Here is a 26405-nt window from a genome sequence, read left to right on the forward strand (position 1 = left end):
TGTATTCCTTACTTCAATTTATACTTTTGAATGACAAAAATTTTGGAATGCACTATAACATAATGTTATGTAGTTTTTAAGTAGGGCCTATATTTTAAGGAACCGAGCAAATTAAATAAATTATTATGGTTTTGTCCTTGGTTCAAAACATACACAAGTATTAAACAAATATGTAAGACTTGAGGTTCTCACAGCAGTGAGTATGAAGATATCCGTCTTCTGGGTTATTGCGCTATGTAGTCTGGTCGATGTTAACCAACGTTTCAGAGGTCATACTGCCTCCGTCATCAGGGCGATGAGTATGAAGATATCCGTCTTCTGGGTTATTGCGCTATGTAGTCTGGTCGATGTTTACCAACGTTTCAGAGGTCATGCTGCCTCCATCATCAGGGCGACGAGTATGAAGATTTCTGTCTTCTGGGTTGTTGCGCTGTGTAGTCTGGTCGATGTTAACCAACGTTTCAGAGGTCATACTGCCTCCGAGATCAGGGCGATGAGTATGAAGATTTCTGTCTTCTGGGTTGTTGCGCTGTGTAGTCTGGTCGATGTTAACCAACGTTTCAGAGGTCATACTGCCTCCATCATCAGGGCGATGAGTATGAAGATTTCTGTCTTCTGGGTTGTTGCGCTGTGTAGTCTGGTTGATGTTTACCAACGTTTCAGAGGTCATACTGCCTCCGTCGTCAGGGCGAAGAATATTCAATAACCCAGAAGACGGATATCTTCATTAAACAAATAACTTACACAATGTTTAACTTAAAACAAAGTTTCATTGATGTCAACCAAATATTTGGGCTTTGTAGGAGTAATATTTGCCTATAAGATCAATAAGAAAACAGCAAATGCATTTCAACATTGCTTGATGGTGTAATGTATAAAAATAGCGCACAAACTTCCTTTCAGTATTATCTGTCAGTACATATTCCATACATTAATGTTACTGATTATGTTGTGGCTTATATGCAGTCCATCTCCAGAGCTAAAGTCTAACTGGCAGACCCAAAGTACACAGATTTAAATCTCCTTTTTTCAAATAGTAAAGATTAATAATTAAAAATCTGAGTGATCCAATTATGAATATTTTCACTGGTACGCAGTCTGACTACATAAAACTCAAGGCATTTCAAAACGGGGAGCCGAAGATAATATTTGAATGCAATAGGGATGAATCGATGGAGAGGATGGAGAGAATTGAACAGCTCCATAACTTGTACTCCCCTCCAAATATTATTACCAGGATAAAATCAAGGAGGATGAGATGGGCAGTGCATGTAGTGTGCATGGGAGAGATTGAGTTCTTACAAAAATTAATAAGGTGATTTTAGTTTAAACACAAATGTGGCAAATATGGATTACCACATAACACAAAGGCCTAAGAATATTTTTGTATATTCTGTTACTATAATAGGTTTAAAGATAAAAACAAATATTAATGTTATATATGTATTTCCTTTAGGAGATATGTTCTGAAGACAGTGACTGTAAAAATTACATTGAACTTAATAAATAAAGCAAAGATGCCTATACTCAGATGTAACTGAAATGAGGCTATTCTTTATAATAATCTTTTATCAGAAAGTAAACCTTCAAAATGCAAAAAATGGCACTTTTTTATAAAAGTGTATAACACTTAAATTTCATAAAAAAAACCTCATATACCTTTAAACAAGTTTCATAAGAGCCCTTATTTTTTATGCTATATGAAAAAATGGGGATCAGGACAGTTCGTGTGTATACACATTATGTATGTGCGCGCGTGTGCATATATGATGCCTGCTTATAATTTGTCAGAATTGTCGAGTGGCATTGTTTTACTGTGACAACTGATATATTTTAAAAATGTGTTTCCACTCCTCTTTAAGTCACTGAGAGAGTTTTTATCCAAAACAGAGGTCTATGCTACTCCCACGCAACAGTTTCAGTTTCTGCTTTACTGGGAGAAACTGAATGTTTGAAGCAGTGTAGGCCAGAGTGCAATGGAACTAGCGTGTTAACTAATTAATATTTTATTTTGGAGAGAACAAAAATGATTGCAGAAGGAAAGTGCACTTACCAAACAAGGGCCAACTATGTCATACAGAACTAAGAAGTCAATAACTTGGGAGCTAAAGATTTTTTAGAATTTTATATTGCTGAAAATTTAGCACCCTGGAATTTGTAAAAGTAACAGCACATTTGTGCTTTTCCATTTATTCACCAAGCAAGTTTATGTAACAGTATTTACTCTTGACTTGTACTCAGGAGGTCACCAGTTAAAATCTTACCAGGATTACTAGCTGCCTTGACAGATTGTTCATGCCCCTTCTCATTGTATTCAGATGAATGCCAGATCATCAAATGGGAAAATCCAGTGTTTAACGCTCAATAAGCTTAAAATAATTGTATGTACATTTGTACTCCTGAGACAAAGTATGTTCCCCATTATAGAAAGTTCTCTTGTTACTTTCCACAGCACAATTTATATTTCCATAGCAAGATTCTATTTACTTTTATTCTGACTTGAATGAGTTAAACTGTACATATGTAGATACCAGAAAGATTCTACTGCATTTTAGTAGTCATAAACCAATCTGCATAATCTGCATTCACTACTTGAGCAGAAAATCAGTAAGACTATTCTTTTTTTGCTTGGCTTTAAATGTTTGTATTCCTTACTTCAATTTATACTTTTGAATGACAAAAATTTTGGAATGCACTATAACATAATGTTATGTAGTTTTTAAGTAGGGCCTATATTTTAAGGAACCGAGCAAATTAAATAAATTATTATGGTTTTGTCCTTGGTTCAAAACATACACAAGTATTAAACAAATATGTAAGACTTGAGGTTCTCACAGCAGTGAGTATGAAGATATCCGTCTTCTGGGTTATTGCGCTATGTAGTCTGGTCGATGTTAACCAACGTTTCAGAGGTCATACTGCCTCCGTCATCAGGGCGATGAGTATGAAGATATCCGTCTTCTGGGTTATTGCGCTATGTAGTCTGGTCGATGTTTACCAACGTTTCAGAGGTCATGCTGCCTCCATCATCAGGGCGACGAGTATGAAGATTTCTGTCTTCTGGGTTGTTGCGCTGTGTAGTCTGGTCGATGTTAACCAACGTTTCAGAGGTCATACTGCCTCCGAGATCAGGGCGATGAGTATGAAGATTTCTGTCTTCTGGGTTGTTGCGCTGTGTAGTCTGGTCGATGTTAACCAACGTTTCAGAGGTCATACTGCCTCCATCATCAGGGCGATGAGTATGAAGATTTCTGTCTTCTGGGTTGTTGCGCTGTGTAGTCTGGTTGATGTTTACCAACGTTTCAGAGGTCATACTGCCTCCGTCGTCAGGGCGAAGAATATTCAATAACCCAGAAGACGGATATCTTCATTAAACAAATAACTTACACAATGTTTAACTTAAAACAAAGTTTCATTGATGTCAACCAAATATTTGGGCTTTGTAGGAGTAATATTTGCCTATAAGATCAATAAGAAAACAGCAAATGCATTTCAACATTGCTTGATGGTGTAATGTATAAAAATAGCGCACAAACTTCCTTTCAGTATTATCTGTCAGTACATATTCCATACATTAATGTTACTGATTATGTTGTGGCTTATATGCAGTCCATCTCCAGAGCTAAAGTCTAACTGGCAGACCCAAAGTACACAGATTTAAATCTCCTTTTTTCAAATAGTAAAGATTAATAATTAAAAATCTGAGTGATCCAATTATGAATATTTTCACTGGTACGCAGTCTGACTACATAAAACTCAAGGCATTTCAAAACGGGGAGCCGAAGATAATATTTGAATGCAATAGGGATGAATCGATGGAGAGGATGGAGAGAATTGAACAGCTCCATAACTTGTACTCCCCTCCAAATATTATTACCAGGATAAAATCAAGGAGGATGAGATGGGCAGTGCATGTAGTGTGCATGGGAGAGATTGAGTTCTTACAAAAATTAATAAGGTGATTTTAGTTTAAACACAAATGTGGCAAATATGGATTACCACATAACACAAAGGCCTAAGAATATTTTTGTATATTCTGTTACTATAATAGGTTTAAAGATAAAAACAAATATTAATGTTATATATGTATTTCCTTTAGGAGATATGTTCTGAAGACAGTGACTGTAAAAATTACATTGAACTTAATAAATAAAGCAAAGATGCCTATACTCAGATGTAACTGAAATGAGGCTATTCTTTATAATAATCTTTTATCAGAAAGTAAACCTTCAAAATGCAAAAAATGGCACTTTTTTATAAAAGTGTATAACACTTAAATTTCATAAAAAAAACCTCATATACCTTTAAACAAGTTTCATAAGAGCCCTTATTTTTTATGCTATATGAAAAAATGGGGATCAGGACAGTTCGTGTGTATACACATTATGTATGTGCGCGCGTGTGCATATATGATGCCTGCTTATAATTTGTCAGAATTGTCGAGTGGCATTGTTTTACTGTGACAACTGATATATTTGTACCTGATATGTCACAGTTGATGTAATACTCAAATTGTTCAATTTTTTCATCAGTCCTGCTGCTCAGTATAATGAAATGCTGCATAATGAGTATAAATATGGCAGTAATGGCCCGAACAGTTACTACAATAACGGTCCATACAGGCCACCAGCAGCAAAATGGCAGCCTCCACAACATCAGATGCCTGTACAAGGTATGTGTGCCTAATCAATGAAAGTAATATTGGTTCATATTCTATTTTAACTTTATACATGTGCAGAGATAAAATTCCTACAAAACCTTGTGATGAGGTAACATCTGCAAGTATAAACATTAGAAGAGAAGTTGTTAAAATTGGATGCGGTAGTATGGGCTTCGATTTGCGAGGATCGCATTAGTATTTCTCTGAGAGTACAAAAAATGAGGATGTTAAATAAATCATATATATCAAAATTTCATTTATTTGTCATGAGATGTCCCCAGCCTGGTAGAAACATCAGTGGGTAATGATTTCCAAATATATGGACATATAATCATAGTCATTTGCATATCGTTTTCACTTATCATGGCCAGACCCAAGGAAAAAGTAATACTGGGCAAGAAGACAATAACCCCACATATTTCTAAACCAATGCCGTGGTTAAATGCAAGCCACGTAATTTCCTTGAAATTTTTCTTGCCTGCCGTTTGAAAATGGCCCACTGAAGAAGAGACTTCCGCCAACAATTTAGCCAGCGTATCTTCCTTTTAGTTTTTGATGCCTAATTTACATGAAAAAGCTACCTTTACTCCAAGACTGCAGGAGCAAAGGATTTTTCTTCTCACCTCTATCCATACCAGCCCTGAGGTCCACCTAACCTCCTATCCATTGGGTACTGGGGGTCCTTTCCCTGGGGGGAAAATGTGGCCAGGGCATGATGCTGACCACTCACCCCCAACTAATGCTAAGGTCAATGTGTTGGAACTATGCCACCCCTCTACCCGAAACACCTCGTAGTGGTACAGCTTTACTTTACTCCAAGACCGGAGAAGTGTCACGTCAGAGATGAATCCCATAATGCAGGACTCAAGAGTATAGTAACGTGCTGCTTGGTCAGTGGGGAAACAGAGAAAAGCCTGCTTCAGGGCTACTTCATCTACCACAAATCTCGCTCGAAGTCACCTGGGATTGAACACAGGTCTCCACAGCGACAAGCCAGTATCTAACCTCCTAAATTGTGATACAGTCTCAGACATTCTGTGCATTTTGGAATTAGGTAATGATGTCATAGTTATACTGCCATAATTTGTTCACCAGAGCTTTGTGAGAATAACTTGAACCACATGAAGTTCAATTATGCATTAAGGTAGAGAGACTTTTCAACCCAGCTTTAGTACTTGCATTAATAAACTAGATTCTATTACTTTAGATTTAACATTGATTTGTTATAACAAATAACTTACTTGTACTTTCTTTGCACCCAGATCTGAACTCAATGCCTGCAAATGACATACCTCAACAACTGAATGACAATGAAAGGAATGTCAAAGTTGGTCTGGATGTAATGCAAGGGCGGTACAGTGCACAGCCCATACCCCCTGATTACTATTACGAAGATAGCCAGGAGGGAAGGTTTCATGCACCTCATGTCCATGGGTCAGAAGGCCATCACCAGCTACTCCATAACCACCCAGTGCAAGAAGAGCAGGACAACGCTGTTGATAGGGCGACGCCGATAAAGGTATCGTAGGAGGACAGTTAATCTGCACGAAAACGAAACATGCAAAATATATGGCAAGGGAGATAAGTGTCTACAAGCCAGCCCATAGGCCAAGGCAACTGTCTCAAGGAACAGGAATAAGTCCATGAGTTATCTCAGGAAAGAGGATATAAATTAATAAACCAGAAAATGTTCTCATGGTACACTCAAGTGCCCATAAACCAGAGACTTTCAGCTTGCCCAATCAACACGTTTACCACTACGTTACTCCTCAGGACTTGGCTAGAATCAAGATAAAATAATTTCTGTGTATTTAGGCCTGCGTGGTCTCTAATCATCTGCCGTCGAATTTACGTATTTACTGTTATTTCGTAACTTTGGATACAGATGTAAAAAGTATGTTAACCATAAAGGCAGAGCTTTCTAACTTCACCTGCTGCTGTTTCAGGCCAAAGAACATCACCCTACACACAAATTCCACACTTCTCTGGAAGCAAACTTGGAAGAAGATCTTTCTACCATACCAAAGAGAAAAGATTCAGTTGATGTTAATGTTGTGGAATCACAGAAAAATTCCTCCAGTGAAGTGACAACAGTAAAGACAGAAGGTGAGTCTTCATCCTTTGAGGCTGAAGTTCATATAAATTAGTATTATCTGTGCCCCAGGAGCCAGATTTTCACATCATTCCACCCACTGACAATTGGAGTTGCTCGCCCTTTACTATCAGATACTTGATTGTCGCCAATTTTATTATCAGTCACTAGACTGTACATTCACAGAATCCATAATTGATACACTATCGTAACATGTCACTACATTGCAAACTAACGAAATTGCAGGAGTCAAAAAGGTTTTTATGATGTACTTTGCTCCTAGGAAAGACTGTCATTAGAATGTTTTCATCATATTTTTTTCTCAACTGACATCCAGACTACGGTACATATAGTGATTCATATGCTTGCGACATTTAATGCAAGTTTAATTAAGCATCTGTGAAGAAACAGTAGTATTTTGTAATTCTGAAACATTGTTTCACTTGCTGATACAGGATTAACATGTTTGGACGGATTAACGCTTTCAAAATTTGTTTTTTTTAAATTGGCTTCACTTCATACTGAAATTCTGTTATATGAGTGTTCATGACTGTGAAATATCTTTCCATGAGTATGGTACTTTGGTAGCAGACGAGCAATATTTTTGTTATATTAAGTTTGTACTGTATTTTGTCCCGCCCTTATAAAGAAAGATATAACAAGTTCACTTTCCACATGTTCCAATTGTCTTACGTCTGCATGAGACGATTCCCTACATTCCTGTTACCATCTGTATAGATGGGCAAGAGAGATTAATCACCATCATCATGAACCTGCCTTCAATGGCCCATGCATCACTAAACCATAAAATCCGCAGTTAAATCCAACCATCAGCCCCAAGTGTGGGATTCTAAATCCCTTATTCTCATAATAAAGGTTAATTATCTTCATTAAACCCTCTAGTTATTGGAGACTGAGTTGTTCCCTTGTTCGTCCAGAATTTCTTCACTCCAACTTGTATTTAAGTGTCTATAATAACAATAATAATGATGTTGATGATGATAATAATAACAAAGATGATAGGAATGATGATGTTGACAACAAAAACAACAACATAGTATTATACTTGTCTTCATTCTGAATATGAATTGTAGACAGATTTTTGGTATCCTTCATTTCCACTGATAACATTTAGAACTTTAATACCCTCCTGATCCATGTATTTTTTTTCAGTGGTGCAATCTTGTAAAAAACCTCATTTATGTTTCTGTCAGTCTTTTCGTGTGTTTTTCCCCACATACCATCGCCTTACCGCCATATTTCAAAGTAACCTTTACAGTGACGTGTGTTATTTCTGTTGTAATTCTATTTCCATACGCCTTCGTTGATCAGAGATGTGTTATCCTAAATAATTAAGCTGCGTAGGATTATTACTAACAAACACATAAAAACTGACAGAACTGGTTACATAACCGTGAATAGGAAGACGACTATCGAAGATGAATTGGGAAGGAAGTGGTCATCACCTATTTAAAGCAGTATTAGCATCCGACTGGAATGTAAATGAAAGTCATGAAAAACATCGGTGAAAAAAGCCAGTTGATAATCAAAATCAAGACTACCTGACAAAAAAAAGAATAATTGCTAATCATTTAAATTTGATATAATTCAGAATGCAGTGCTAACCACTCATCTCTGTTCTGTGTCAAGTTTTAATAATGTGTCAGACTTTACCATATCCGTGGCGTAACAGCCTTCTGAGAGCCAAAGCCGACTAGCTGGCTGCTGGCTTCACGTTCACATGCCTAAGCAGAGGTGAACGATCATCCAACCAGATACAGGGTGACGTGTGGTCAGCACGACGAACCTCCAGCCATTGCTAGTTTTCATGACCGGGACTTTACCATATGAATTCTGTAAATTTCATAAGAAATCATATTCATTTTTTTTTTAAGTTAAGTACTTTAGGTTGGATGGTTTTGTAATTTATGAGTTGGTTGATTTTGAGTGGTTTTTTTTGTGTCTTATTGTTTTTGTTGTCTTTTTTTATTGTTTTGTTCTGTCTCTGTGTTGATGTATCTCATTGTTTGTTGTCTTATTGTTTTTGTTGTCATTTTTTTGTTTTGTTCTGTCTCTGTGTTGATGTATCTCATTGTTTGTTGTGTCTTATTGTTTTTGTTGTGTCATTTTTTTGTTTTGTTCTGTCTCTGTGTTGAAGTATCTCATTGTTGGTTGTGTCTTATTGTTTTTGTTGTGTCCTTTTGTTTATTGTTTTGTTCTGTCTCATTGTGTTGATGTATCTCATTGTTCTGTTGTGTCTCATTGTTTTGTATCTTATTGTAGGTCACTGCCACCGGGTATAAACCCATTTGCAGTCAATAATAAATAATAATAATAATAACAAACGCAGTTTTACATTTTACTTTCATCTTAAGTCTGTAATTAAGACGGTCATATTTCATTGATTGATCTTGTGTTCTTTACAGTAACAGAGGCTTCCAAGAAACACAATTCACACCTCAAGAAGACCCATAAAGTTGTAGTAAACATGGAAGAAGTTAACTTAAGTGAAGCTTCTTCAGAAACAGAAGACCCAGGAAGACCTAGTGGTGCCATTCTTTCCCTTGCTCTAGGTAAGTTCCATTTCATACTCAGAAAAACAGACATGGAATCTACGGATGGTACCGCATCACTAATTTATTCACGACTAATTCCTGGTATGTTTAGCGAAGCTGTAAATACAAATGTTACATAACATAAAATGAACTGGGAAGATGATTGCGAGTAATGAATATTGGAAGGATTTGAAAGATGATGGTTTGGCCCATTTGAACATGATATCCCTGCATTTATCTCAAGATACTGAGAAAAATGATGATAAATCTCATTTCCCCAGCTGTACTTTCCAAATACAGGGACCATTACTGCTGCATTAACCTGCTCAGTAAAAGTTCACACACTTTTCAGAAATTATGATTCATGTGTCAGAAATTTTAATTAATAATTCAGATTCAGCACTATACAACCTGAGTAGATGGAAGAGCATTATTAAATAACCTAAGCAACAAATATAATAATTTATGAAATTTTGTACACGTAACATGTTATTTTTTAATATACTTATGAAACATCTAATCCATTAAACAGAGTCAACTTTAATTTCTCGAAGTGATCAAGAATAAAGTGTAAAAATATCGACGACAGACTTTTATAATTATTAGCTTTCAGAGTTTGTTAGCCTGTCCACTCAGACGAAGCATTTAAAGGAAAATGGATATCAGAAGTTGTCCCCTGAACTTTTTCTTTACATCTTGGTTTATTTAATGATGCTTTATCACTTGCTTAGGTTATATTATGTTAAATGGTAGGATGAAATGAAACAGGAATTTGGAGATATGTGGGACGTAAACGGTCGTTGCTTATTTAAGGTACTGAATAAAACCAAGGGACAAGGTTCATTACTGGGATCTTCAAAATAAGAATCAACAGTACAACGTCCTTTTGAACTGCAACATTTGTCTACTGCATTTCTGTCTATCACAAATTTCAGATACATTTGTCTCCATCTGCACCACTGAAGTAAACAGTTTTCTGGATATTTTCCATCGTTTAATAAATAAAACCATAAAATCCATGATGTTTCAGAGATAGGGATTATTTCTATTGATTGGGCCCAACTGAGTAGGTCTACCTGAAGATGGACATAGAGTCCCATCTCCAAAACGTCGTGGATTTTGTGATTTTAATTATTAGACGATGGAAAATATCCAGAAAACTTTTACTTCAACAACGCACCATCGTCACAAACTTTTAGAATTGAGTACTTCTTGTTGCAGGTTTATGCATTGCGGGAATAACAGTCGTGCTAGTTGGCTGCAGGATACGCGTGGTCAGAAGGCGACTGCGACGTGGTGGGAAATCTCCCTATGCACACGACGCTGACTACTTAGTTAATGGGATGTATTTGTAGTATGTGCCCATGCATTACTGAAGCCAGAGACTTTGTGGTGGCAAGGAAGTCTGTTAAAAGTTTTGTACCATTCCATTTAAATAACGTATTGATACAAACAGAAGACTGTAGGTAGGACTTATAATTTATAAGGTTTGGCATTGTGAAAGCACTATGTATGGATGTTTCAAAAACAAAAGAAGCATTCTACATTTCAGTGGCACACTGGAGTGACCATTTAAATTTTCAGTACAAATGTACAGCAGAAAAATAAAGAAGAAAGGAAGGAGAAACAGGACAACTCTATTGTCTATTTCAACTATTTCAGAAGAAAGAAGTTGTATACTGATATTTGATGGACAAAATTATAACCTGAAATGTCATGGATTAAGATTCTAATGCCATCTACTGATGACAAGTAAAATTACTGAGTCTAATTTACTCGAAGTGGTCACAAGTGCAATTCAGCGGTTGCTCAGGACGGCCATCGTTGTCGTAAGCGTGACTCAGTATTCCTGCAAGGTGTAATGTACTTAATATGAAAACGCAATCCTGTATTGTGTATTTATTTTTAGTTTTTAAGTGTATTTTGTTAGTTTGTATGTAATGTAGCTGCAAGTAAATTTAATGACATGTACTTCATATATTATCCAAGTGCAATGGTTTCAATTACATTTTTGTGATGAAGACTAATAGATCCTTAAAACTGTAGTATACATCATATGTGATGTTATTGATGTTTTATTAATAAATATGTAGATATACTGAATAACTGGCATCTAAACACACATTAGACTCAAAGTAGACAAACATGAATTATTCTTTAAAGTTTCTGGGGTCCCAAGCTTCACTGTTCAACATCTTGCTTCTGTACCAAGCTGTTGAGTCAAACTCTGCTACCTGAGCTGGCACTGAGGTAGGGTTAGCTGGTTCATGTTGATTTGATAACCCGAGTTAATTCAGTTCAGCTAGGCTGTGATATCTGAGCATGGTTCAACTAACTACGCATTGCTCAGCTTGAGATAGACTCAGCTATCTCATTTATTATGGGGAAACTGTGATAGAGGGCCTTGCTAGGGTTAAATTAAGAAGTTTCTGGAATGAAAATGCAGGCTTTTACTTACGAGAGATCCACGCTCTGGGCTTCGTGCGCTTCAACACTGATGCGTTTCACTGAATGGAAAACACTGCAAAATACGACAAATTTCCTTTTACATGTTTGGTCAGACGTTTTGTGGGATTGCAGCTCTCTTCAATACGTCACACCTTGTATTTCTTGCGGTACACTTCGAAACACTCACCATCACACAGCCTTACATTAAATCATAACGTTTCATTTGCGCTCTCTTCCGGGCAGATAATACCAACATTATTCGTATCCCTCTTGTGGAACAGGTGCGACAATTCACTTTGAACTGGCCATTTATTGCTGAAATTTACCTCGAACTTTCTTTTGCAATGACAAATGGCCTACCATGGGATGCTGGGAACAATGTAAACTCTCAGCATTTTCAATCAAGTTATGTCACCTTTGCCATCTCATCCCAATACCGGTTATTGTCCTCACCAGTGCTTCCATTTTTGTCATAAAAGTTGCCGTCAAGTTGCTGGTGGACTGTACATAATTTGTAGTATATACACGTCCCGTTTATCTCTCCAGACCTCAGCCCAGAACGTATATCTCCACGCATGTCGTTTGAATGTAGCAGGTAATGAGTAATAATAATTAGTCCATATACAGCTTGTGTACAAATATTAGTGGTAATATCTGTTAGTCTCCACCAGCAGAGTAATAACATACAAAATACAGCATGATAACGCTGTAGAGAGTCGAGTCCTTGTTGATGTGGGGTACCACGTTCTGTCTTCTGCCAGGTGTCACCAATGAACTGATGTACCTTCTTCTTTAACCTGTCTATTGGTTCCCTGCACTTGGACACCCCTTCGGATGAATGTGGAGGTGATGTCTGGTCGTCATATATTTCGTCATGACTACCCCTGTTCGTCTGACCCAGCACTCTACATCGTTTGGGCATCCTTTGGGGTTGCTTTGTTAGGTCATCCTCCTCCACGTCTGTTTCGTCAGTGTTCGTCGTCAGTACCTGGAATAAATTCGATCTCATTCCTACGCAGTTGACTTTCTTTCGTATTCCTGTTCCTGAATGCCATGTCGTGTCCTCTTTTCTGTGCAGTCAACTTGAGTACACTTACGAGAGTGAAAGGAAATAAACAGTTCTTGTCTGAAACCATGTCGGAATGCATTTCGATTTCTCAAAGGAACTCTGTCGCATTAGTTGTTGGATATTTACTTCGAGAGATAGAAACAAAGATATCGATTCAAAAGAAATGCATTTCTTTGGCCCAATCTTTTTATCTGGAGCAGGCTTGCCACACACCAAAAAAAAATGCAGCTTGTTCATAAAATGTGTTTGCTAAGTTGGGACAACTTCAGGTATGGAAGTTGACGACTTATGCCATTTTCTCCTTTGTTGTTTGGCGACCATTCAGTGTTGTTGACAATGTAATCAAAACCACGACAAAGGATAGTGAGAGAGATTTGTTCACTTCGCTGAGAGGTAACACACAGCAGACTAGACAAACAGCAAAATGAAGTACAGTTGACTCCAAGATTTTCTGACTCTGAATCTGCAGTATCAGGATAAATTCAAAGAATAAGAAATTAAAACACGAAAATATAATGTAAACAAGCTCGGAAAGTGTACTTCATACCAGAATACACATAATATCCTCATGCGTTCTTTGCAACGTGAATTTAGAGATAATGAATGAGTCCATAGCAGCTTATAATTTATATGGAGATTCTAGGTTACAATTTATTTTGTTGTCCTCTCTGTGCGTTAAAGCATTTAAATGCCAACTTAATTCCAGTCCAGCGTCACAAAGGCTATATATTTAAAAATGTTTACAAATTTCCGGATGATGTTAGTAGGAACACCCACCCCTTAAAATGGATTATTCAATTGAAAATTAATCTCTAACAATCTAAGAAGCCTATAGAAGCATTTTTACTATTATTAATAAATAAAAAATTTGTGATAATATTACGACGTGACGGGACAGAGCTTTCCGATTTAGCCAAGCACAAATATATTTCGCAGGATATCGATGTCCTTTTTTCACAGATGAAAGTTAATTTTTTTTAAGGGAGATATGAGAGTGGGAAACCCTGATCAAGACCATTTGTTAATATTTATCTCCGTTTCTTTTATTCTGTATGAGACTAGGTAAGACTAGATGCATTATTTCATAATACAGAGACCATTTCATTGTTTCATACAGGTAACATAAGTGCCTTTAAGGTCAAGGTATGTAGAGGAAGTGTGTTTTTTACGTATCGTTTTATACACACCCAAAAGACACCGAGAGATTCAATAGACACAGTTACTTTTGTTCCTCGATTTCACAAGATATCAACTTTTTACATTTATATATAATGAAATTACAATGCACTTTCACGGCCCTTTGGATCGCTAGCGATGAGTTCACGTCTCTTCCACACTGGCCCTTGCTGAAGGCTTTTCCTTTGTCGAATCACAGCTGCGTCTTCATCGCTAACACCTGCCCCTCCTGTGGAAGAGTCTTCGAGCAACGCCTCTGAATCTGGTATGTGCCTCGTCTGGTGCTTAGAATCTACGTAACGACGTTTAGAATATTTCTTCTTATCGTCCTGAACAGGTGTTTGTTGTGTTGTTGTCTTAACTTTATAAGCCTCAGTTCCCTTTATTCTAAGCATCCTCTCAATGTCTGCCGTCTTCGACCTCATAACAGCACCGCCGATGCTGGAAATGCTTGTCGTAAGCTTCCTATCGCTTTGTTCCGGTCCCGATTCGAAATCCACGGACTTTTTAAAGCTACTGACAACTGCAGAAGTGCTGGCACTCTTTGGTAATTCCCCCTTTTTAATATGCACTTTATGAATAGCTAACTTTGAACCTTGAATATCGGACTGTCTCTCGTTTCCCGTGTCACTTCTCTGTACCTGTTGTAATTCACTTGTAGACGTGAACGTCACAGTTTGCAGGATCGCAGGCGTCACTTCTTTGTATGTCTTCTGGGGAATGACCTGATTTAAAGATGGCATCTGCGGTGAAATGCCTTTTGATGAAGTTGCGATAGAGAATCTTGCAGTCTGTGAGTGATGCTGTTGAGTTCCGATGGTTAGTTCCTCGGGTATGAAGTTCACTGTTGTACCTATTGAATCAGGCGAAGCAGGTGGACTGGATGCCCAGGAGGGAGGGGAACTGAAATGCCCCGCATCGCTACTGCATATGGATGGTGTTGTGTTGTGGGGTGGACTGCTGAACGTGGCGGATGAACCTAGTGCCGAGTCACAGCCTTGCTGTTGATGGTACGATGTTAACGCACTGCCGGGTGGATGAACACTGGTTGAGGCTTGGGACGAGTCACTACCACTGGCTGATCGATGACGTCTGCTACGAGTGGCGCTGTAGGTCCCTTCTCCCGCGCCTGCGCAATGCACAAGTCCTGCAAATACAGTAAGGTTATAATCCAATCACTGTTGACAACATAGAAAATGCTTGATTTTGACGATAAGGTTAGAAATTACATGAACACTAGGTTATGTAATTTTAATTTAACTTTATCCTGACACGTTAAGAAAATTTAAATTTAAATAAAACTACATTCTAGTATGTTTAGTGTAGCAGAAGGCCTTTAATGTTTCTATATAACAATATAAGCCTATGAGGATTCTGTACACATGCACACACCTTTTCGCCTCTATTTATTGTATGTACGTAGTGAGAGTTAAGTTTAGTCATCCTGTGATTACAATGTACAAATGACCTGTTATGTATCACGTGGGTTTATATTCTGTATTCCTGTACAATAAAGGTAATCAGTCACAAGACGCCACAAAATTCATTATATAATAATAATCACAGGGTACACAAAACAGTGTATCCAAAATATTATTATTAATTTTGTAAGTGCATTATGTCGTATGCAATTCAGATTTTTTTTTTTTACGAAACTTCATGAGTTGGCTCCCTGTCACCAGCCATAGAGAAAACACCGACGTTTCGACTCCATTAAACCACCTGACACGGCTGGTAGCCCGAGAATTCATTAAATAATACTATATTTGCGCAATGTGTTTATCAATAAATGTGGAAAGGATTTTAGAAATTTAAATGTGATATAATTTTAAGTATGAGATCTAACTGCGTTTGTACATTATTACTAATAAGATTAGAAACATGAACGGGTAACGTAACTAACCAAAAGCATTGTAAGAATTTCGTAACTTAAAAGGACACATAGAACATTCAGGGTAATAATTTTCACGAAGAACAAGCGTACCATCAAGAACTTGGTGGTCATGTTGTTTCTTCTGAACATGTCATCTGTAGGTGAGTTTTAAGATTTCGGGTATCACCGATCAAGTAGAGCACAGTCTGGAAGAACACAAGGACACAATGAGTGTGTGTGTGAGGTAAAGTTTCAAGATATCCAAAGACGTTGATGAGATTTTCAACGAAATTTTAAATTGTGGAATATTCTTTAACATTCATTTAAAAAAAAAAAAAGATTTGCCATATAATTTATACAAGAAATCCATCATGATTTCAAGATGGCTGTTTTCTGGTTTGTTGCGTTGTGTAATCTGGTAGATGATTACCAGTGTTTCAGAGGTCCTGCTGCCTCCGATGATGATGGAGTTATCAAGAAACCTTTGTAACATCATTAAACATCTACTAAACCACACAGGGCAATAACCTTCGAGAAAACTATTAAAAATTGTTACCGCAGATAAAAGACTAAATCGTCTCTTCAAAATGTGTGATGAAGCTTAATTTTATCTAATTGTTCCACAGCTGTTACTCGCCTTTCCTGAAATCTTACAACACAGCTGAAGATAACGTTCAGATGTTGCAAGATTAATACCAAGTTATGTATGCTCTTCGAGACACATGAATAAAACACATGACCTTGAAAAAAATGCCTACAGAATTATTTCAGATTATCCACATATTCATCTTAATTCTCTACTGAAAGCTGGAGTTGAGTGATTAACACTCATGTCTTATATTCGGAATATCTTCGGTTCAAATCTCAGCTCACAGACAAGTTTTCGTGAAAAATACTAGACGAAGGTTTTTATGGTTTTTCTCATTTTCACGAAGAAAATACCTAGGCCACAGGGACTTCCCCCCACATCTTTGCCAATTTATTACTTACTATTCATCGTAGCATTCAGTGCCATATAATCTGAGCTAATGACAGTCCGAGAAAAGGATGGAAGGATCCTGTTCATATGGACCTGTCGTCAGACAGAACACTAAATAATAATAAGATGAGGTGGTCTAGCGGTTAGAACGCTGGCCTTGTAATCCTGGGGGTCTCAGGTTCGATTCCCGGCGGTGCCCGAATTTACAACTTGTGTTGGGCAAGGCCGTGGTCTAGGCAACACGGAGTTTTCCTCCGTGGCATCCCAACAATTACTCCATTCACACACAGAAGAAGGCAATGGCAAACCACTTCTGGATCATCTGCCAAGAACGTATATGAACAGGTCCCAGTCCGAGAAGAGAAAAGGATGGAAGGATCCTGTTCATATGGACCTGTCGTCAGACAGAACACTAAATAATAATAAGATGAGGTGGTCTAGCGGTTAGAACGCTGGCCTTGTAATCCTGGGGGTCTCAGGTTCGATTCCCGGCGGTGCCCGAATTTATAACTTGTGTTGGGCAAGGCCGTGGTCTAGGCAACACGGAGTTTTCCTCCGTGGCATCCCAACAATTACTCCATTCACACACAGAAGAAGGCAATGGCAAACCACTTCTGGATCATCTGCCAAGAACGTATATGAACAGGTCCCAGTCCGAGAAAAGGATGGAAGGATCCTGTTCATATGGACCTGTCGTCAGACAGAACACTAAATAATAATAAGATGAGGTGGTCTAGCGGTTAGAACGCTGGCCTTGTAATCCTGGGGGTCTCAGGTTCGATTCCCGGCGGTGCCCGAATTTATAACTTGTGTTGGGCAAGGCCGTGGTCTAGGCAACACGGAGTTTTCCTCCGTGGCATCCCAACAATTACTCCATTCACACACAGAAGAAGGCAATGGCAAACCACTTCTGGATCATCTGCCAAGAACGTATATGAACAGGTCCCAGTCCGAGAAAAGGATGGAAGGATCCTGTTCATATGGACCTGTCGTCAGACAGAACACTAAATAATAATAATAATAATAATAATAATGGTTACAAAGCTATTTTGTCGCACAAGACAGCGCCTTGTGATCATGCCATAATTTCCACGCATACATTTGCTAACTTGTTATTATTCTGAGGCAATACTGATTCTGTACCTGCCTGCTACTGGCTTCAAGAAGGCTATGGCCACTTTCGCCCACATCATTTACAAATATCCTATCATTTCCCTTTTGACGATATATAACTTTTGTAATTGACACATCATCATTACACACACACACGTTTCTTCAAGAAATATAAGCACATTCTTATTTCAATCTCTCTAATTCCTTTATGTTCTGGTAATTCCACGATGCACCGTCCCTCATGACATGTGAGGCAATAGTTTCCAATTTATCTTTTATATCATTATATTTTATTATTCACACAGAACCAAAAAATAAGTCGTGTATAAAATGTCATACCATTTGCAATTAAGAAGTCGACTACTCAGAAATTTTGTGGATATCGAGATGTAATACGTATTTGATAATGACAGTAACAAATCAGAATTACATTCCCGAAAGAGCTAAAAACAGATTAAATTCAGAGAATGTTTGCTATGAATTTCTTCTCCTCAAAGTATAAAAATCTATAATAACACCTGATACCCCTTAAGCAAGTACGGAATGGGGCGTCGATCATAATTTTCAGACTTAAGAGGGAGAATGAGGCAACATTTTTACATTTCTTAAGTCATTCTTACATCACGAAATGAAATAGGATGAGATTTGCCGAGTATAGAAACACAAGTATCGTATAATATCGAATTTGGACTGAAAACAATAAAATTTTATACTTTTTAAAAAAATAAAACTTTTAAAATAAATTAATAAAGATCTATATTACTGTACCTGAACTTTTCAAGCTGACACTAAGCTAAGAGAGCCAATTAGCTGACTTACTGTTCGCAGTCTCGTGTCAAACGGGAACTTTGTCTCGAGTTCCGTCCTCCTTCCAAATTCCTTTAGGTTGCACTTTCCATGAAGTCATCTGTTATTTTTGTTCTATTTCCCTTGAATTCCTTGTATAATTTTGTTTTAGGAAATAAATATTTTAATAAAATTTTCTCTTTTTTCTTTCATCAAATTTCTGTCCTAATACCTTAAAAGTTAACAAATTATATAAAATAAGATGGTAAAGTTGCGTTATATTGTGATATAATAAGTATATATTAAATCTTGTCCGTCTAATCACAATAATTCTTATTAAATATTAAAATATTACAATAATTAACATTTCAACATTTAAAACATTTAAAATATTTAAAATATTAAATGATGTTCGAAATATTTCGATAAAGAACATCATTTGATATTTTAAATATTTTAAATGTTTTAAATGTTGAAATGTTAATTATTGTAATATTTTAATATTTAATAAGAATTATTGTGATTAGACGGACAAGATTTAATATATACAAATTATATAAAATAAATTTATTGTTTTATGAACTGTGACTTCAAAATGTGCTTTTGGGAAGGGGGGCAGGGGGGGACTTCTGTCTAAATGTGCGTCCTAACCCCAACATCCTCCCACCACTCGGAACTCGAGTCCCGCTCTCGGTAAAAACCTTGGATCGCAGAATCTCTTCTAAACCGAAGATTTCTGTCTTCTGGGTTGTTGCGACGAGTAGTCTGGTAGATATTAACCGACGTTTCAGAGGTCATACTGCCTCTGTCATCAGGGCGATGAGTATGAAGATTTCTGTCTTCTGGGTTATTGCGACGAGTAGTCTGGTAGATATTAACCGACGTTTCAGAGGTCATACTGCCTCCATCATCAGGGCGAAGAGTATGAAGATTTCTGTCTTCTGGGTTGTTGCGCTGTGTAGTATGGTCGATGTCTACCAACGTTTCAGAGGTCATACTGCCTCCGTCATCAGAGTATGAAGATTTCTGTCTTCTGGGTTGTTGCGCTGTGTAGTATGGTCGATGTTAATCAACGTTTCAGAGGTCATACTGCCTCCATCATCTGGTGCATCGTTAAAAACAGTCTCTGCCTTCATTTCTTGCTGGTAGTCAACTTAGGTGACATCCATCTTGAATGAGTCTGGTTTAAGTTGCCCACGTGGATTTTGGGGGGTTTTTGCCCCACTGCAGTCTACTTGAGGTTGCAAACACTTTCTGGTTTTGACGTTCTTGTATTTTGTACACAGTTTGAGTCTTATAATTTATTTGTAATTGTTCATTTCGTGCTGCATTTTAATATTATTCTACTCCTCGTCTGATCCACGTACCTATCAGAAAGATCACGCGGACACACGAAGATTTATCCCACCTCTGTCAAGGTTAATTAATTTCATACTTAGATAATATTTTTGGGGACCATCGGCGTGAATTTTGACGTAAATTGTTCAATGATTGATTAGAAACTGTGCATCTGTTGGTTACTGAAGATTAAGTCTGTAATTCAGTTCAGAGGGAAGTATTATATATCATTCGCATTGAATTTAATACGCGAATGAAATAAGTTGGGCTAATTAAAATGTGTTGATAAGAAATCGGTAAACATTTATCTGATTTATTTAATGTTCTAAATAATAGGAGCCTCGTGACTACCGATTTTCAACTCTGCTTTAGAATTTATCAATACGAAGGCTCGAATAAACAGATGGATTGGAACTGATTGAGGCGCGTGTTAATTTTAATGGACGAAACCAAAAATATTAAAAATAAAATCACGGAAGGTGTACTAGTTCCTTGAAGCACGTGGTCTAGAAGGAAGTATAGAGAAAAATTCTTGTCCTTGTCCCATTAGAAGACTACAGGTCAAAATCATTATACGAAGGTAACCAAATAAAAATTTTAAAAACACAAAAAAAAATTAAAACTTCTTGGTATGACGGTAACAAATGAGAACTGAAAAATAATTTCGAAAAATGCTTGATATCATTCAATTTAGAAAATTTTATCCTTGTGTTTGCAAAAAAAAATATAAATAATTAACAAATAAGTCTCTATAACGTTATCTGTTGCTCTGTGTGGGTATAAAACACGGTCTCTAATGTTAAATAAATTGTACGGATTCACGGCGTTCAAGAATACGAGAATATTTAAACCTAAGAGAGATGAAATGGCGGAAGGCTCGAGAAAACCGCGTAATGATGAGCTCCAAAGTTTTTACTCTTTACGAAGATCAAATTAATGAGGTTTAGATGGACGAGGCATTAGTGAGCATGGGGAGATTAGAAATCTGTACAAAGTTTTGGTTGGGAACTCTGAATAAAACTTCTCAATTAGGAATTTTATCCACGAAGGTAGGCAGTTAGTTGGTTAATTAGTTACTTTGCAACACGAATTAAGCAGAATTTGTAAAAAAGTTTAAATAAATTGTCTTCGTTTATAACCTTTTCGTGTAGACGTCTAGAAAAATCCGAGAAGCCTTAACTTTAAATTCTTCCATTCTCCACAAACCCTGTATTTCGTGGTTTAATATTTTAATAATATTACGTAAAGAAATTTGGAAACTCTCAGAACGACAACAAAATAAGTTGAACTTAATGGAAATGGATTTTCTAAGAAGAGAGAGAGAGTGGATTATAGAAATCATGAGGATGGATCGAGATATAATTGAGGAGACAGAGTCACGTGCAAAGGATAGAGGAGGAAAGATTATGAAATTCTTCATCACATAATTTTTTCCATTACTCCAGTATAAGAGTTACCTATTGTCATATGCTGACGTCCGCCATTCGAGGTGATACTGAATCCTCCGCCTCCATCTTCGATGTAAGGAATATCCGCGTCATCTAAGTTCAACGCAAATGACGTGCCACTTGTTCCGCTGGGTACCGGGATCTTAAGGCTGGCTGTTATGACGCCTCCTCCACTCCCGCTGTCCGAGAGCTGCGGGGACGACTGTCTTCTGCAGCCGTCGTCATTAACCTCGTCGTAAAACCCCCGTTCCAAGAGATCGCCCGTTGTCACAGCGTCGCCATCATTAATAGAAGCTGATCGCATCTTAGCCGCGGTTTCAAGATGCTGTTCAGGCAGAAAGGAGCTTTTCTGATAACCCGATAATGAAATCTGGGATGCTGAAGTAGATGACGCAATGCCGAATCCGGTTTTAGGTAAATCTATCTCTCCGTCTGGTTCCACTTTCTTCCTAGAACTCGGTTCTTCCTTCCAACGTTTTTTAGAAGACCGCTCTCTTCCACGATCTCTATCCTTGTGTCTGAAACAGAATTTTAGAATTGCAACTGATGAATGGACCGTCTTCTGGAATGTCATACTTTGTAGTCTGGTAGAAGTTGCCTGCTGTTTCGGAGGTACTTTTTACCTACGTCATCAGGGTACTGACGACGGTGGCGGAAATTACCCGTGATGAGTCCTACCAAAATGTCTATAGATCGAGCCAACGAAAAGTTGGGACCCCCAGTGCTCAGGCACTTGAAGAACGGGTCGTTCCCAGTAGGAGGTACAGAAAATCCAGTACAAAGAGATCATGAATGACTGGAATTATGATGTCAACTGTACACTTACATAACTTCTGGTTTTGGACTTAGAAAATTTAAATTGCTCGGTTTTTGATGTACGGAGCGTATCGTAAAGTGTAACAAAGTTACTATCATTAAAAACATTACGATACTAAAATTTGAAAAAAAAAATCTAAAAAAAACTATTATTACGCTACATTCAGATACAATTTTAAATCTAATGCAATAACATAAAATATATACGAGTACTTCCAAATGACCTTTGTGACTCATAATTATAAACACTACAACGTCTTTAGAGCTGAAGGAACAAACCTTGGTCTCATGGACACATCAGGACCACCCATCCCAGCTGTCTCATGCAGAAACTCCTCGCGTGACCACACCCGACGTACAGTTCTTAGCTGGTCTTCAGTCTCACTGAATGTGGTTGCCAGCTGATGTTCGCTGCCAGTCTGCGTTAGAGTTCTTGGAACGGATGGCGTCTCACCACACACGCCTTCTGCGACAGTACCCTCAAGTTCATCGACCAACCTGTAGTTGGGCGAAGACTATGGGTACTATTTCGACAATGATAGATTTTACCCCTAAGCAGTAATACTTACCTCACAGACCCTTTAAAAAAATTAAGTCTGTACGTCTGTAACGACTGATTTTAAAAAAAAAATATATAATAATTATTTTAAAAAAAGTTAAACTGTCTCACACAAAGTTAGAAATGTGTGAACACGGTAACAATTCTGGTGTGTCCACCACAATTTTCTGTTGACCTTTATAAATATGACCACTGACATCAGAGTTGTCTGAGGTCAATGACCTTTGCGCGAACATGACATCGCAGGAATTTTCCACGTAGCCGAGCAGCTATTCAACACTTTCGAACAGAAGGCGTCCATCTAAAGTGTCCATTAATGTCCGATTTTAACCTAAATTTGAATGCATCAATAAATTTTAGTAATTACTCTTAACTCACATACGTAAGAAAACCTAAAATTTTAAGTAATTCTGATCAATTTTGTACTTACTCATCCCCAAGATATCCTCTTCTCCTCAGTAAGTAATCTAGTGCGTCAGGATGGCTGTCCATCATATGAATGTAAACTTCGTCCAGTAGTTCTGCTGGAATCTGTCAGAACGAAACTATCTTATAATAAATATACCAGGTAAATCGTTAATCGTTCTCATTTATCACCGGATGTACAAAGACAGAAAAATTCTAGGCTACCAGATTATTATTCTTAGAACTCATGATATATAGAAGTGATACATTGATATGAAGTATGAATAAAAATTACGTAAAATCACTTCTCTGCTTAGACGGACTATGGCTAAAATCCAGAAGGCCACAGCGCGCTCTACACATGTCTCTTCGATTCAAACAAATGACTCGCTCAAAACTTTCTACTCGAGGCTTCCAAGCAGCTGCAGAGTAGCTAAAGAAAAGGTGTGTTGTGGTAGTACTGTCCACAGACCAGGAGAAAAGCCCTGCGGGTGGAAGTCGTTTCTGGGGCGGTGCAAGGGGGAATGTTTCTTATCGGGTGGACTAGAGTGCTGCTAAAGTGAGAGACACCAAATAAGACAAAGAGAGAGCCAGTTTTCAAAATACATTAGGTTTAAGAATTTTTATTTTTTTAAATAATAGACAATGGTTAATGCCCTACTAAAGAATCATAATAGTGCTACTGCACCAATATGAGAAAAGTTGAGAATGATAAAACACGGACCAGAGAGCCATAGAAGAAGAATAATAATAATAAAATAAAGATTAAATTAAATTTATAAAAGTAAAATATCAGTACCTAACCTAACCTAATATTTGGGTTTGTTTGGAGAAATCTGAACGTAAGTCATGGGATTGGTGATGTTAGCTTCTGAGTACCTGGAAGAGTTCTTTATTGTGGTCAATCATGATCCTGACGACATTGATGACATCAATCCTTTCCTCCGCTCGCTCCGTGCTCAATTCTTTGTTGTTTCCTGGTTTTATACAATGAAGTATATTTGGCGCAAATACTGTAGCTAAATTGTTGGAATCCATCTTGTTCCCGGACAACTCTCCTGTTAAACGACGAGAAAGATAATGTGATATTATGGGAAGACGTTTCACGTAATTAATATTTAAGTTTAGAGGATAAAATTTACTTTCTTTATCTCTCGAAACCTGTGACTAAACAACTTCTAATCAGAATAAATCTGTTCCTCTGTTCATTATCATTTTAAAAAAAATCCACAACTGATTTGGTACGGACACGTGCAAAGGATGGAGGAGGAAAGGTTACCAAAGAAGACTATAAAATGGCAACCAAAAGAGAGAAGGAAGAGAGGGAGACCGAGACCAGGATGGAACGACAGAATTACAAGAACTATGATAGAGTGGAGTAAAAAGGAAGATGTTTCGAAACCTCAATCAAAGCCTCGGACAGACGGACGTAACAGAGGACCGAATGGAAGAGGAGAATTGAGGAGGCCATGGAAAGAAGAAGAAGAAGAATAAGGAGGAGGAGACAGAGGAGGAGGAGAAGGAGGAGGAGGAGGAGAAGGAGGAGGAGGAGGAGACGGAGGAGAAAGTGGAGGAGGAGGAGAAGGAGGAGGAGGAGACGGAGGAGAAAGTGGAGGAGGAGGAGGAGAAGGAGGAGGAGGAGGAGGAGGAGACGGAGGAGAAAGTGGAGGAGGAGGAGAAGGAGGAGAAAGTGGAGGAGGAGGAGGAGACGGAGGAGGAGGAGGAGAAGGAGGAGGAGGAGGAGGAGGAGAAGGAGGAGGAGGAGACGGAGGAGAAAGTGGAGGAGGAGGAGGAGAAGGAGGAGGAGGAGGAGGAGGAGAAGGAGGAGGAGGAGGAGACGGAGGAGAAAGTGGAGGAGGAGGAGGAGAAGGAGGAGGAGGAGAAGGAGGAGGAGGAGGAGGAGGAGACGGAGGAGAAAGTGGAGGAGGAGGAGAAGGAGGAGAAAGTGGAGGAGGAGGAGGAGACGGAGGAGGAGGAGGAGAAGGAGGAGGAGGAGGAGGAGGAGAAGGAGGAGGAGGAGACGGAGGAGAAAGTGGAGGAGGAGGAGGAGAAGGAGGAGGAGGAGGAGGAGGAGAAGGAGGAGGAGGAGGAGAAGAAGAAGGAGGAGGAGGAGGAGAAGAAGGAGGAGGAGGAGGAGAAGGAGAAGTGCACAAGAAATGTAGCAGGTTTCATAGTAGACTAATGTGACATTGCCTGTTTCATCTTTGTAATCTCCAGCATTTCGAGCGACAGTGACAAGGAAGTTTAGCAGAGCCCAGAGGGTGTCTCTATTTGGAACTGGAAGCAGTTGAATGAGATGCTGAAGAGCTTCAAATTGCAGGCGTCTGTTCCGTATCTCTGAAACAGAACACAGTATTTCAGTACACTCTCTTCAGAAATTTGAATTACAGACATTACATAAAATTTCCCCTACGGCAGACATGACTTTTCAGTTTTGTTACTTCAATACTTCTTTCATGCACGCTTTCTTTTTCAGTAAATCCATTCCAACTGCTCTATTTAACAATGAAGGGGATTCTGTTTCATCGTCAAACTGTTGATTATTATCCGGAATTCCAGGGTACTTCAGTACTTCACCCTGGCACCAGTTAAAAAATCTGTCCCACTATACGCCATGTAGGCGCTTTGGGGGAGACGAGGTATGGCTCCCACTCATTCTAGACCTCGGCACTAGATGGGGGTGAGTGGTCAGCATCACGCCCGGCCGTGCTTTACCCCCAGGAAAGGATCCCGGTACCCACTCGACAGGAGGCTGGGTGGGCCCCAGAACCGGTCTGTACGCAGAGGCTGGAGGATAAATTCTCTTCCCCCGTCGGGGATCGAACCCCGGCCGTCCAGCCCGTAGCTAGTCACTATACTGAGCACCAGTTAATTAACCTTAATATCATATATATTTTAACACAAATGGAAATGAAAATGGAATAAATTTCTTCATTTAATAAAAAGAGAGGAGCTCATGAAGGCATAGACTATCGAGGAAGATGCCATGAACTGCCTTTCTATTAGGATAAATCTTTCCAACTCAGAGAAATTTACTAATAAATAAGCGTACTTCTCACTCAAGTTATAACGCACTGCAAGTCAGTAG

General features: G+C 38.3%; 3 protein-coding genes across 8 annotated transcripts in view; 1 reads left to right on the forward strand and 2 right to left on the reverse strand.

The window, feature by feature from the left end:
- LOC110829676 (uncharacterized) overlaps nt 1-11415 on the forward strand; it is a 50949-nt gene extending 39534 nt beyond the window's left edge. For 3 of the 4 annotated variants that reach the window (XM_087351976.1, XM_022063663.2, XM_087351978.1), the window contains exons 8-12: nt 4533-4672; nt 5923-6179; nt 6607-6766; nt 9179-9325; nt 10529-11415. In XM_087351976.1, coding sequence (XP_087208102.1) covers nt 4533-4672; nt 5923-6179; nt 6607-6766; nt 9179-9325; nt 10529-10662 — 838 coding nt within the window. In that variant the 3' untranslated portion in view covers nt 10663-11415. The remainder of the gene's footprint in view (nt 1-4532; nt 4673-5922; nt 6180-6606; nt 6767-9178; nt 9326-10528) is intronic. The other variant, XM_087351977.1, reaches the window with a different exon arrangement.
- LOC110829690 (protein phosphatase 1 regulatory subunit 14B) overlaps nt 1-12450 on the reverse strand; it is a 144929-nt gene extending 132479 nt beyond the window's left edge. The window contains exon 1 of the mRNA XM_022063681.2: nt 11766-12450. The gene's annotated coding sequence lies outside the window, so the exon portion shown is untranslated. The remainder of the gene's footprint in view (nt 1-11765) is intronic.
- Nucleotides 12451-13841: 1391 nt separating this feature from the next.
- LOC110829683 (Rho GTPase activating protein at 102A) overlaps nt 13842-26405 on the reverse strand; it is an 83239-nt gene continuing 70675 nt past the window's right edge. For 2 of the 3 annotated variants that reach the window (XM_022063672.2, XM_022063671.2), the window contains exons 7-12: nt 25511-25654; nt 24197-24375; nt 23343-23443; nt 22633-22851; nt 21547-22055; nt 13842-15147 (exon numbers count right to left, since the gene is read on the reverse strand). In XM_022063672.2, coding sequence (XP_021919364.2) covers nt 14102-15147; nt 21547-22055; nt 22633-22851; nt 23343-23443; nt 24197-24375; nt 25511-25654 — 2198 coding nt within the window. In that variant the 3' untranslated portion in view covers nt 13842-14101. Of the gene's footprint in view, nt 15148-15984; nt 16080-21546; nt 22056-22632; nt 22852-23342; nt 23444-24196; nt 24376-25510; nt 25655-26405 lie in introns of all 3 variants that reach the window. The other variant, XR_002543037.2, reaches the window with a different exon arrangement.

This window comes from Zootermopsis nevadensis, unplaced genomic scaffold (genome assembly GCF_977971745.1).
Source record: "Zootermopsis nevadensis isolate Lab colony 2312 unplaced genomic scaffold, Znev_1.0 Znev_ptg000020l, whole genome shotgun sequence".
Taxonomy (NCBI): domain Eukaryota; kingdom Metazoa; phylum Arthropoda; class Insecta; order Blattodea; family Termopsidae; genus Zootermopsis; species Zootermopsis nevadensis.